This window comes from Acyrthosiphon pisum, chromosome A1, assembly GCF_005508785.2.
Source record: "Acyrthosiphon pisum isolate AL4f chromosome A1, pea_aphid_22Mar2018_4r6ur, whole genome shotgun sequence".
In the NCBI taxonomy this organism is placed as follows: domain Eukaryota; kingdom Metazoa; phylum Arthropoda; class Insecta; order Hemiptera; family Aphididae; genus Acyrthosiphon; species Acyrthosiphon pisum.
This window is the reverse complement of record NC_042494.1, coordinates 62,131,910-62,146,120: the sequence shown is the minus strand read 5'-3', so window position 1 is coordinate 62,146,120 and position 14,211 is coordinate 62,131,910. Positions and strand designations below refer to the sequence as shown.

The window sequence follows — 14,211 nt, the reverse complement described above, 5'->3', positions numbered from 1 at the left end:
AAATGTTAGTCGTATTTTAATATGGCCTTATGGGTATTTAACAAAAATATTTTTATGGACTCCCCTCGGAAAATTGTCCGGTTGCTCTTTAAGCTTCAACATATAAGTTGATGTATTGAACATGCTCCCCCATTATTTCCTTATAAATAATACATTTATTCAAATTTTGATTCTTAGATTAATTTGATGTAGGTATACCTAATAAAGACCATATTTTCAAATCCCAGCTGATATGTTTTGTACAAAATATAAGGAGTGTCCTGTGGCGATACAAACTTATATTTTTCAAACGAAAGCTATCTCCTTTCTTAGGTAGGTACTGAAAATTATTTATTTTAGCGGGTGATTTTCTTGAACATTTTGATGTATCTAAATCAAAATTCTAATAAGTGGTTTCTGTGTGATTAAAATGTTTATAGGTACTAAATATAATGATCCGGAAATATGGTTTTACAAACATATAAACTATATTATGTAATATTAGATGTAGTGTGAGTATTAATTATACTCAAACCCCCAAATCTACTTAACCAATTGTTCCATTGGCCATTACCGCATAGACATATATATAGGTTTTATCCTTAGTACACAAGTTTATATTAACTAAAAACTACTCGTTCGAATTTTGATTTAGATAGGTATAAGTACATCAAAATTCTAAAAATAAGTAAATCTGATTAATTGAAAGTGAATAAAAGAGCGATGTTCTTATTTAAAAAACAGAAGTTTGTTTTGTCACAGGATCATTCTTATGTGGTACAAAAACTCTCAAATATTCGAAAATATGGTCTTCGGGTGTATTTAAAAATTCTAAAAATCAGAATTTGAATATATGATTAAATAAAGGATTAAGCATAAAAACAGGACGAGGATGATGCTTAAAAAAATCACACTGTGTAATATATACCGTATGGCGTATTTATCTATAACATATTAAATATTAATCATATGCGTATAGGCACTAAATGTGTTGATATAATATAGGTAGTTTTATATATGCATATGCATCTATGTGGCTACTGGCTATATGTTGTACTGTTGTGTGTATGAACAAGTGAGCTTGGCGAGTGACGACCCAGTTATCTACCCGATTACTTAATTTATTCGTATAGGTACCTATATACTATATTGTTATACAACCAAAAGCATTGTGCCTGTTACAGTAGGTATACATACGAGTTTCGTCATTAATATGTACCTACCTATTACTTACCCATTAAGAGGTAGGTACCCATAGTCGAGCCTTTCACTCGCGGCGATTGGTTATTACGACCGTACACTATATAATACTGCACTATAAGTACGTCTATACGACCTGTATGACTGCATAATAATAAATAATATTATTATTATCATAATATCATATATATTACACTGCAAATGTGTGTACCTATACTTCACGCGACCACTGTTATACTGTTATGTTTAAATAACTCAGATTACATTATATTTGCATTTTTTTTTTTTTGGAATGGCTCAACTCTTAGACGATGCTTTCCAAGCTACAAATGTATTTCTATTTCAAGTTCTTTATGTTGTAACCCTAACATTTTTTGGGTGCATTTTTAACGAATTTTATACTTTTTGTGGCATTTTTAAAATTGTTTAATACATTTTTGACTTGTTTCTCATAATATGACAAAAAAATCGACTTCATTGATATAATATAAACAAAATACTACGCAGTAAATATCATTTTCATTTTGAACTATATATAGCAGGTGCGGATCCAGAAGATTTTAACAGGGGGTGCTCAAAAAAAAAGGTGGGCAAGTGGGTGTCGCTCTGCTTTACAGTAGGTTACAATTGGATCACTGCGTATAGTCTGTAATGGATGATGTTAAATTTGAATTCAATGATACAATATCTTTGTATAAGAAAACGGTTCTGAGCATTTAAAATTTAAAATGTCCGTAAACAGCTCAAAACGGCTCAAAATATTTTGTTCATTTTATCAAGTATGGGAATTGATAAGATGTTATAATATATTATGTAAATTTTAGGTATATCTACAGGTACCTATTCGTGTTTGAATTATAAGAAAATAAGAAAATCGCTACATGCCTACTCTGCCTACATGAGAAATCGAGAGAATATACAACGATGTAAAAATATAATTTAACTTTCCGGCAGATATTTTTTTTTGATAAAGGTAGACATAGGTACTATGAGGAATCTTATATTAAATTTTCTAATTTTAGATTCAAAAATAAAAATTTTCATGAATTTCTAACTCAAAATAATTTGCACATTTTCGTGATTTTTATGTATTTTGTCAACATTTGAACTTTAAATACTTATAAGAAAAAATTGTGACTGCATTTTTAATATTTTTCATCTGCAACAATATATAAAACATTTTCAAACTTTAAAATGTCATTGACATTCATAGAAAAAAATACTTATAAAATTGGAAACTAAAAATGTTCAAAACAAATCAAAATATTTTGAAAATTTTATCGTGTATAGAAAATGCTAATATAAACATTCATAGTGAACATTTCATGTATATGTTTATTTGTTTTAGAGTTACACCAAAAATTAGAATTGATTTCGTCGAAACCCGATTATGCTTAAAAATTCCCGTTTTCCTTAATTTTTATTTTATTTTTCCCAGCGCTTTTAAAACTATTGCAATTTTAAATTTTGACCTTCTGAATGAACCAACTAGAATCACTTTTCCATCGATTGAGATACTGTTGAAGAAAATCAAAGCAGTTGTACTGCCCCAAATACGGCGATGACAGAATCAAAGATAAAAATTTAAAAAATGTTTAAAAAAAACATCATCTACACATCGCTCCGATCAGAATTTAAAAAAAAAATGGTTTCGCCTTTATATTTTAGATTATTATACAAATTTATTTTATTAGTGGCTTAGACGACAGGGAGTGCCCGAGCACCCATAGCCCCCCCCCCTGAATCCGCGCCTGAATTATTTAGCATAAAATGTATCTATAGATATGTGTCACTCCAACCAATATTAGCCGATTTCATTGCATACAACTTTTATCGAAGTATATAATATTATAGTGTATAATTCAAATATAATTTATCTAATTAAATTAGCCGTTTACCAACATATTCTGTTTCCAATTTTACTATTTTTTTTTTTTTTTTTGTATAAATATCAATATTCGTTGGGTCAAAACGCTTGAACATTTAATGCAAGTGGCTTCTAATATATTGTTATAATGACAGTTAATATTAAAAATACATAGTCACAATTTTTTATAAGCATTTAAAGTTCAGATTTTGACAAAAGGCTTAAAAATCATGAAAATGTGCAAATTATTTTGAGTTAGAAATTTTTAAAAAGTTTTCTTTTTAAATCTAAGATTTTAAAATTTAATGCAAAAATTCTTATAAGATTGTCTACCTTTATCAAAAAAAAAAAATTTAATTTTTATAAGCGCGTTTGAAGTTCAAATGTTTACAACATTGGATATCCACTCGATTTCTCAACTAACAATTTTTTTATTCTGTTGTAATTCAAAAACGAATAACCGTAGGCACTTGAAATTTGTATCATTTATATTTTATTTTATCAATTCCTGTACTTGGTAGGTAGGTACAATAGTCAAAATATTTGGCCTGTTTTCGAAATGTTTACGGACATTTTCAATTTTTTAATTTTTCTATAAATGTCATTAAAATTGTATTTATTTGGTCAAAATGCGGGAAAAATTAATACAAGGCTCCTGGTGTATTGTTACAATAATAGTTGGAAAATATTATGTATACATAGGTATTAGGTACAATTTTTTTTATAAGTATTTAAACTTTAAAGTTCGATTTTTGACAACATTTATCAAATTTAAAATTTAAAAATGATTTTATGGTTAAACATTTATAAAATGCTCAACTTTTATAGCTAAGGATTGAAAATTTAAAACAAAGTTAAAAATTATAGTTTTTTTATGTTAAAATTTGGGCGAAATTACATACCTACCTAGGTATTAAATAACTATATAAGAATAACGATTTTAATTATTTTGTTGTAATTTTATAATATTAATTAAACTTACTATATAGCTACCGTATTAATAATACGTATAATAACAAAATAAATATTATATAAAGGTACATACTAATAAACCATCAGAATCGTTTTTCGTATACAATTATATTATATTATTGAATTCAAATTTAATATCATCCATTATACAATGACCCACTTGTAACCTACTGAATAGCCGACATCCATTTAGGTACTCGGGTTTTTTATATTTATAAACGTATTTTTTTTTTTTATTGAATAAAAATTTATATTTACAATCTGTATGTACAAGTTATACAATAAGTAAATTTTATGTGGTTTGATTGACGGCAGGGGGAATTCATCCAATGGCGGCACCCCGCTATGTAAAACGTATTTACTCAATTTTACTTATAATGCATTTTTTAATATTTTTAGGCTGTCAATAGTATTATATACGTTTAATATTTACAGACTATAATATGAAAATACATGCGCATTTCAGATAATATAATATATATTATATTATTACGAATTTTAATAAACCTAGTCCGCGGTTTATACTTTATAGGATTGGTCTCGCGCGCATGCGTTCCATCACTGTTTTCGTTCTTACTGTTATAAATAATAACTTCTCGGAAACGCTATTATTATAAACATTATAAGATTTTGTCGACAACAACTTAGTGAACAAGAGTTTCATGTAAGACAGTGCCAAGTGGGAGCCGGAAGGTCGGCGATATTGGTAGGCAGAATACCTATGGTCACGCGGGTTTTTGTTTTGGCACGGAAAGTCGGAAAAGCGAAAAACAATAAACACCTGTTCGAAAAGTCGCCCTTGAAAATAATAATAATATTATTATCGGCTATCGTCCGAGTACGTCTCTCACGTCGCGCGATAACGGCGTTCTGGCTGATAAGTGATAACCTATCGAGTACCAGCTACCGAAGATCGGAGTTGTACCGCGAACGGCCATAATAGTAAATACGGTGACGGACGGCCTTGCGGCGGCGCTTTGTTTATAAATAAATCTGGTACCAGCCACTCACTATTGGCGGGCCGCGAACGGACTTGGCGCGCAATATTGCGCAAAGCAATTGATCATTTTATTGTTACGTTGACCGGGCGACGACTGTGGCGCGGTGCAGCGTCGTCGCGATCACAGTGCGGTGAAATGATTTCCATTCGCGTTTAGTTGGAGCCTTGGAGGATATTCTTTCGAAAGCTGCTATACCCGCGGTCGATATGGACTCGTTTTTGGACCTATTCGACCCGGGCACCAGCCCCCCGACCAACTGCGATGTATGGCCAGAAGACGACGACGACGATACCCGTCTGCCACCCGAACCGCAAATGGGCAACGTCGAGTACAAGCTCAAGCTGACCAGTCCGTCGAAATTGCGATTTGAACATCTAGTCACGCAGGTAAGACCCCTTGTTTCATACTTGTTGTTTTCAACAAAATTCACTATGTAATGCCTGTGTTTATTTGTACCTATTAGCTGAAATGGAGGCTCAGAGAGGGACATGGTGAAGCCATATACGAGATCGGTGTTGAAGATACGGGGAGGCTGACCGGATTGTCTTCTGATGACATGAAGTCCAGTCTGATCACTCTGGATCAAATGGCTCTCAAGCTTGGTGCCACCACATCAGTATTACGAGAAAGATCTGTTAGAAAGGACAAAATAGTTGCAGAAGTTTTAGTTCGAAAGGTTTTTATCTTTTATACAAAATTATTATTTATAGGCCTTTCATTTTTATACAATTGTACCTAACATGTTTCAAGATAAAAATAATTGTTTACCTATACCTTACTAATTTAAGTTATATCTTATCATTCTATAATCTAAAGCTAGTAAATTTGAATGTTCTATGCGATTTATTACATAATATTATTTCTCAACGTTTTAGAAATTAATTTATAAAGTAATGTTTTCTCTTATAAAATAAAATGTATAGTTACATATTATTTAAGTTAAGCAAAAGACTTCTTTAGGTACTTATTGATTCTAAAGTCTAAATTCGACCCTAAAAATGAAACATCTATACTTATAAACAATAAATTATATATTTTTAAATTTTTTTTCATCTATATCATTAAAATTATTTGAATGAAGGTCAAGTTCATAATCTTAAGAAAATAGCTAAGCTATTAGAAAAAAAACTGATGATCATACAATAAATAAATTAAACAAATTTCTATACAAAAAGATTTTATTTGATTATATTAAATTATATACATTGTTCTAACTATAAAATTGTTTATTTAACTGAGTATAAAGGTTATCTAACGTTTTTAATATTATAATCTAAAGAAGATTTTTCATTTAACTCCTCTATAGTATTATTTGATATATTAAAATGAAAATAATTTTATTATTTTTCAATTAATCTTTCCCAATTTAAATAATATGTAGTAGAATAACAACCAAAAAAGATAATTATTTTATCATAATATGTCTTATTGTCATTTTGTCGTCAATGATATTATTGAAGATAATTTTTTTATGTTTACCCACAAAAATTGGCATTCATCACGTATAAGTAACAAATATCAAGGTCATATTTCAGCTAAAGTCTATAACATAATATATCTAATAAAAAGTTAATAATTTAAGGTGTTGGAGTTGGAAGTAATTTAGATACAAAACTATTTTTAATCAGTACATTTTTATTAGTTACTAGTTAGTAAGACTTATTAGTTTTAAGCTAAAACATTAATCATTATATTATTATAATAAAATGTGTTAAATTAGGTATAATAATAGATACATATTAATAACCAAGTACTTTATGTTACATTTAAAACAATTACAAGTTGCATTAATTGTATAATATATGATTAAAGAAAGGACATTAAATATTTTAGGAGTATAAAATAAAATAGGTTGTAAACAGAAGTCTTAAAATTCAAAGTAAAGAAAGTACCATAAATAATAAATATACCAAAGTTCAGAAATATTCAGTATATATTTTAAAAATATAAAAAATATTTGGATATGTATGTGTATAAATTATAACCAAGGCATAGATATGCGTGTAAATATATAGTTTTATTGAATGCAGATTTCTTAATTCTGATTAAAAATGTGCATTTTCCCCTGCATTAAGTAAAACATATCATTTTTACATTTTATTTTCTCATATTTTTCTGAAATAAATATATATTTAAAAGAAAATTACTTGTAAATACATATTTTGTTAGTATTTTGAATTTTTATATTTAGTTATTTACAACACATTTGTCAATAATCATTATTATAAAAAAATTTCTATAGTTATAAATTAAAATAAGATAAGATAAGTAACAATTTTTGGTATCGCCATATTATATTGCATAGTTTAAGCTGGTACTAAAGTGACTTGTCGTTCTCGTTTTTCATTTGTACTTGTATTCAATACTTTTCCTAGTGCTTTTCTTTTACTATATTTTACTTGGCGACCTTTAATTTTAGAGATTTATAAAGAAGCTACATTTATTAAACAACACTGAAATATATTAGAAATTAACGCTTAAATGCGTTGGTGGCGTTGGATAAGAATTGATATAACTCACTGGCTTTGAGTGTGTTAATAAGTTATACCACTGGGATTTAAACATTAATGTTGCTTCAATGTAATAATAGTTATCAAACTTTTATGATAACACTTAATACAATTGTATTTTATATTCTATTTTTAATATTTTATTACAATACAATTTATATGATTTAGGTTCCTGATGACCAAGAATGTATTGAAGTTATGGTTGCTGTATTGGGAGGTGCAGATGCTGGCAAGTCAACTCTCCTTGGGGTCTTAGCACATGGCGAATTTGATAACGGCCGTGGTAGTGCACGGTTAAATGTTTTAAGACATTTGCATGAACTTAGATCTGGACGAACTTCTTCCATATCTCATGAAATTCTCGGTTTTGATACTGAGGTAATTAAAATGTATTACAATTTATCAATTTAAAAATAATGAATATATTAAGAGGACGTCTCACCTCCATATGTTGTCTTCGTCTTAAACACGTACGACATAGCACATTTTACGCTCAGTAGATAATGTTAGTTTAAAAATTAGAGTGAATTGACCTGTTATAAAATTTAAAAGTAAGATTATTATCTAGGGTATCTCCAGGCTTTTTGTTATATTTTAATTTTAAAGCGAGTTATAATTAATTTAAGATGGACAAACCGTTTGCAATTTTTGAGTGAGATGTACTTATCTTATCTTACCTTTAAATTGTATAGGTCAGTTCACTCTAATTTTTAAACTAACTGAGCTAAACGTGATTTTGCTGAGCGTAAAATTTGGTATGTAGTAAGTGTTTGAGTTAAAGACAACATATTAGGGTGCAACATTCTCTTAAGGTTAATATTCTTTAAGATGATAGTGCAATATTTGTTTTCTCTCAGACCCTTTCGCAACAGATAAAACACTCACCTAAAATTGTTGTTTATGTTTTTTGAGTAATCTTAGAGTAAAATCCCCTATTGCAAAAATTATAAATGATAATATTTTTGAAAGTATGACGTATCAGTTTTATATTTTGTTATTATTTGACTCTGTATTCGACTTTCAAAAAAAAAAATTAAACAATTGTAAATTTAAATGATGTTAAAATTGTTTTGAGACAATATTTAGAGAAATGGATATGTCATACACTCAAAAATATTATTCTCTATAATTTTTGTAATGGGTAATTTTAATCCAAAATTACTCAAAAACATTTAAAAAAAAAAATGATTCAGTGTATATGAGTTTTGTCTATGTTGCGAGTGGGCCTGAGAGAGAAAAAAAACAGTGCACTGACATCCTCTTATTTTAAAATAAACAGGGTTACAACCTTAAGTATTATAATATAAAAAAAAATAAGAGCTATTAGTAAGGCTCTATATATCATGGGTATTCTATGCCACCATTTTGCGACTGATTTATCAATGATAAAATAATAAAATAAAGGGGGAGAAATTCATATTCACATAATATTATTAGTCGCAAAATGGCGGCGTAGCATACCTGTATCTATAGTGCCCTACTATTAGTTCTGGATATTAATCATCATCTGATTACTTTTAAAATTAATGATTAAACATAAAATAAAGTATAAAATCCAAAATAAATAATATACAATAAATTATAATAATCAAAATATAAAATATTTAAATTAATAATCTGGTGTGTAACCATGAACATTTTTTCTGGTTTTTTAGTTTTTGTATTTACAGAACTAAGTTTACCATCCTTTTGTATAGTATTTTAAATAATATTTTTTTTTTTTTTTAACACAAATAATACTGTATATTTGCAAACAAATGATAAAATAAAAGTTACAATAAATAATACAGTATAGTTTGTTTGCTCACCTCCTAAAAGCAAAGCTTGTTTTAATTGTATTAAATTTATATATTTTTAAGGGTGATGTTATTAACTACCAAAAAGCACGTACAGCTGAAGAGATCAGAGATCGTTCATCTAAGTTGATCACATTCCTTGATCTGGCTGGACATAAAAAATATCTTAAAACTACTGTAGCTGGTTTGAGTGGTTATTGTCCAAATCACGTTATGTTAGTTGTGAGCAGTCCAGCTGTAAATGTTTCTAGTCAATTAGACATGACCAAAGAGCATATGGATTTAGCACTAGCACTTAGGCTCCCATTTTGCATTGTTGTTACAAAGACTGACATTACTCCTGCCGACAATACTATCAATTGGTTGGAGTCTATATTGAAATCAGTTGGGTGTCGAAAAGTAAATTATACCACATATTTATTATCTGATTAAGAAGATTAAGTTTATAAATATTTAATTTTTAATTTCAGGTTCCTCTTGTTATCAAATCGGATGATGATGTCATTACTGCAAGTTCAGCACAGCCAACACAAAATGTTGTACCCATATTTACCATATCCAGTGTTACTGGTGAAAATTTAGATTTACTCACTAGATTTTTATATGTTTTACCGCCGAGTATAAGTATCAAAGAAAAAGAGAGATTGGAACAGGTACTATAATATAATTTTATTTTTTACATTTTAAGTGTGGGCCGTGCCAAGGTCTGTGAAAAATGTATTGCCCCACCAATATTTTAATAATAGAATGTATGATACAATTGTAATATTGAGTACTATTCGACAACAATTTTTTTTATACTTATCAGTATGTTATCTAGGTTGTATTTGGGTTGCTTATCTTATTTCTTGTTATTTGGTACTGCCAGTTTGGTTAAATGATAAATATGTTGTGAGTGACAAATTAAATTGATGTAAACGACAATTCACTATGTAAGTCAATGTAAAAAAATTATTACGTCGCATACTACTCATTTAATTATTAAGAATGGCGCCTTTTATCAAATTTTGTTAACACCTCATTTTTTCCATATTTGTCGCTTACGCCATAAAGTTTGGTAACATTTTGAACATATTAACATTTTAACATTTTAGTAACATTGACAACATGTTATAAAATAGTGTTATATATAATATATATCATCATAGTTTAAGATTTGGTGTTCAATTGTAGTATTGTAAATTTGTATAGTACCAATACAACTATTTTATGGGTGCAATACATTTTCCATACCAAATTTTAAAATTTCCATAATAATATTATTTTCTTTTTTTTTAGGAATGTTGTCAATTCCAAATAGATGAGATTTTTAAAGTTCCAGATATTGGTACAATTGTTGGTGGTGTACTTACACAAGGTGTTGTAAATATAGCCACAGAACTAGTCATAGGTATGTAATAGTAAATTTATTACTCTGATTACAATTATTAAAATATACATGCAGCATAATTTAAGTTTATTTTATTTGTAGGTCCTCTTGATAATGGAACATTTGTTCCAGTTACTGTACAGTCTATACACAGAAATAAAGCTCCATGTCGTGTAGTAAAAGCAACCCAGAGTGCTTCATTAAATTTAGAAAAAGTTATTCCAGGCTTGAGGAATGGCATGGTGCTGTTGGGATTAGGTGTAAACCATAGTGCTTGCATATTCTTTCAGGTATGGCCACAATTTAGTTGCGCCAAACAAATTTTCATCTTCTGGATTTAATTTGTAGGCTAGGATTGTGGTGCTTTATCATGCGACATCTATACACAATGGATTCCAAACCACTGTACACATCGGGAATATACGACAAACTGCTGCTATTGTTGCTATCATGGAGTGTGACAAACGAGGCATGCACACTAATGATTCCGCATCAGTAATATTTAAGTTTGCACGCCATCCAGAATATGTAACTGAAGGCATGAGGTTATTGTTCAGAGAAGGGCAGACTAAAGGAATTGGGATTGTTACACAGGTGTTTGCTTTACAGGTTGTGGCAGGATAAATATTATTGTACATTACCGACAGTTAATATTTACACAGATGAATATAGAGTATAATAAACTTAACTTTTATATTATTTATCTTTTGGAATAATTGTGTGCTGTACACTATATATTTTACTTAATCCAATGCATAACAATTTTACTTATAGTTACAACAACTATAAAATTACATATCTTTACTAGAGATTCAAGATGACCACTCTTTCTTTCTTTAAAATTTTATGGTGTCTCTATATAATATTAATTTACAATGATTATCGAAAACCATAAAAAGTTATTTATGAAAAGTTTTAAATTATAAATAAATGTATAATAATATATTAGACACAATATTTTTTTAAATGTAATATCCCTGTTGTATTAACTATCATGCAGCTATTATTTTATAACTTGTTTAATTGAAAATGACTTTTAATTTTGTAGTGTTATTTTTTAAAAATATACTGATAATTAACAAAGTAAATTAGAATATCAGTTGGGTTTTAGGAGATAAATTAAATATTGTTTGGAAATATGATTTTGCATATTTAGATTTTATTTTATATTTTTATTGAATTATATTGTAATTACTATTTTTATGAACTCAAATAAAAAAAAGTATATGTAAAAAAGTTGTTACGTAATATGATTAATGTTTATATATGTATAAATAACAAATGTATAAATAATGATTTTGTAAAATATTTTAAATATTTAATATGATATATTTATGTACCCTAAAATATAAATAAAATAATATATTTTTAAGGCAAGCAATGTAGTTTAAATATTAGATTTATTTTTTAATGTATAAATAACTAAAAATTCAAGTATTTTGGAAATAATTACAATGTATATTTTATATTTAATTATTATTTCATTAAATGTGTAGCGTAGAAATAATTTCTGTAAAAAGATTAGTTAGGACACTTGTTAGTTTTAGTTGTGAAGAGATAAACCTGAGAAAAAGGAATGAAGTACAAAAAGTAATTTTAACTTATAATTTAAGGATTTATATTTTGTAGCTTAGTTGTAAAATTGTGCGACTGAATGGTTCATTTTAATTCAATGAGTATTCAGACATTAAACTATATTAACAAGGTATATATTATTATCTTAAGTTTTTTCAATTTTTTTTTTTAGTTCACGTCCATTGTTACTGTTGAGAAACTACTCCCCTCACACTTTCACAGTCATTGTAAATAATATTACAGATTGTATAATATCTTCTAATAAATGTTAAAAAAAAAAAAAGTTTTTTTTAGTTTAAATGTGATAATGTTTCTACTTGTATTCAATATAGTAATTAATATTAAGCACATTGTGTTATTTTTTTTTAAACATGCTTTGCTGTAGTCGCCTAAAAAATACATTTTTTTTCATTATAATTTTCAAAATAAACAAATTATTATATTATTGAATATTGATATGTTTAAAATTGGAGGTCTACAAATATTTTTTTTTTTGATGGGTGGGGGAGACTCCACCTCCCCCCCCCCCCGGCCATAAAAACGCCACTGTCTTAGGCCGGGGCTATACACGGCGTATTCCGTCGAATTAAAAACGCATTGGTTTAAATCGGAGCAGCTATACACGACGGTTGTAATACGCCGCGTTTTCCAACGCTGCGGAAAACTCAAGCCGACCGGCGTTTATGTAATTCCCTTCCAATTTTTTTTTACATATGTAATTTAAGTTAATTTTTATATATGGTTCAAACGTTGACCACCAAATACGATCTGATTTTTTAAAAATTGTATTTCTGCTTTTTAAAATGCGTTTGCTTGTGGGCGCTATTAGTGTGCTTTTGAAATCTTCTTGTCAAACCTGCAAAATAAAGTTTAAGCCGCCATTTCAGTTATAACAGCCAACAATACAAAACGTAGGAAATAAATTTACACAGAATCCGTTTACTTATTGCAACTATAATATTATAATATAATGTACTGACATACTTATTATTTCAAATGAAAGCACAAACAAGAACTATAGAATACATTTTCTCACCTATTATTCTTAAACAATAGCTTATGTACACTATAATGCGTCATAATATCTTACAAAACGATTCACTGAAAATGATTACCTTCGTGGTATGTTTTTTATTTCGAAAAAAACGGTTTTTACTTTTTATTATTTTATTAATATTGCAATCACAATACAAAACCTATCGATCACATTTTGTGCGATAAATACAAAAATCGCAATAACGATGCATATTGCAGAATCTTAACGGCACATCACTGTTTTCTAGTCGAACGCGTAATATTGTTTTTATAAGTCGGGTAGGTATGCGATTTCTTCGTTATTTATGGTAAATTTACCAATTATATTGTCTCTATGGTCAAACCCCACGACCACGAAATTCGACTATCTATGCGATAAACGGCAATTATTTAGATCTCGAATTCGTAAATAGGATTTTCTATATTATGGTACCTAGGTATCTGTAGCTATATTGTCGTCCGAATGTCGGATTTGTGTCATTCTGAAACCGATCTTTGAACATTGCCAAAAAATAAGTACGAATTAAATGAATACCATTTATTAATAATGTGCGGGATTGCATTTTGTTGTAAATCGTTCCGTATAATATTAATCACAAATTTTGTATTACTATGATTAATCCTATTCGGTCCTCCAGTAAAATCGATACGAAATTATACTGTCGGGCACACACACACGCGCACGTGTTCACATAAATACATAATAATATAATATAGGTAATAATAATAATATAATAATAATTAGACATTTATAATAGAAATCAACAATAATATTATTATATGTTCACTCGTGTTAACATGCACAGGATGGTCCATTCGTTTTGATATGGTTTTTAATGTGTATCGTAACATAAATATTTTCTTAATTTCTTTATTTAGTAACTATAATACAATATGATAATAATAA

The 14,211-nt window shown here is 28.3% G+C and overlaps 1 protein-coding gene across 1 annotated transcript; it reads left to right on the top strand.

Moving 5' to 3' along the window:
• Positions 1–4,894: 4,894 nt before the first annotated feature.
• Positions 4,895–12,719, top strand: LOC100164185 (GTP-binding protein 2). The gene is made up of 8 exons (XM_001947904.5): positions 4,895–5,405; positions 5,483–5,695; positions 7,698–7,907; positions 9,389–9,724; positions 9,796–9,978; positions 10,604–10,715; positions 10,797–10,984; positions 11,043–12,719. The coding sequence occupies exons 1-8, from the start codon at positions 5,226–5,228 to the stop codon at positions 11,316–11,318; spliced, it is 1,698 nt and encodes a 565-aa protein (XP_001947939.1). The 5' UTR covers positions 4,895–5,225; the 3' UTR covers positions 11,319–12,719.
• The last annotated feature ends 1,492 nt before the right edge of the window (positions 12,720–14,211 follow it).

Bases quoted from the DNA above. Each gene is read 5' to 3' on its own strand.
- LOC100164185 (XM_001947904.5), top strand. From the start codon at position 5,226: ATGGACTCGTTTTTGGACCTATTCGACCCGGGCACCAGCCCCCCGACC. The intron at 5,696-7,697 runs GTTTTTATCTTT...TATATGATTTAG, and splicing joins CAGAAGTTTTAGTTCGAAAG to GTTCCTGATGACCAAGAATG. The intron at 7,908-9,388 runs GTAATTAAAATG...TATATTTTTAAG, and splicing joins TTCTCGGTTTTGATACTGAG to GGTGATGTTATTAACTACCA.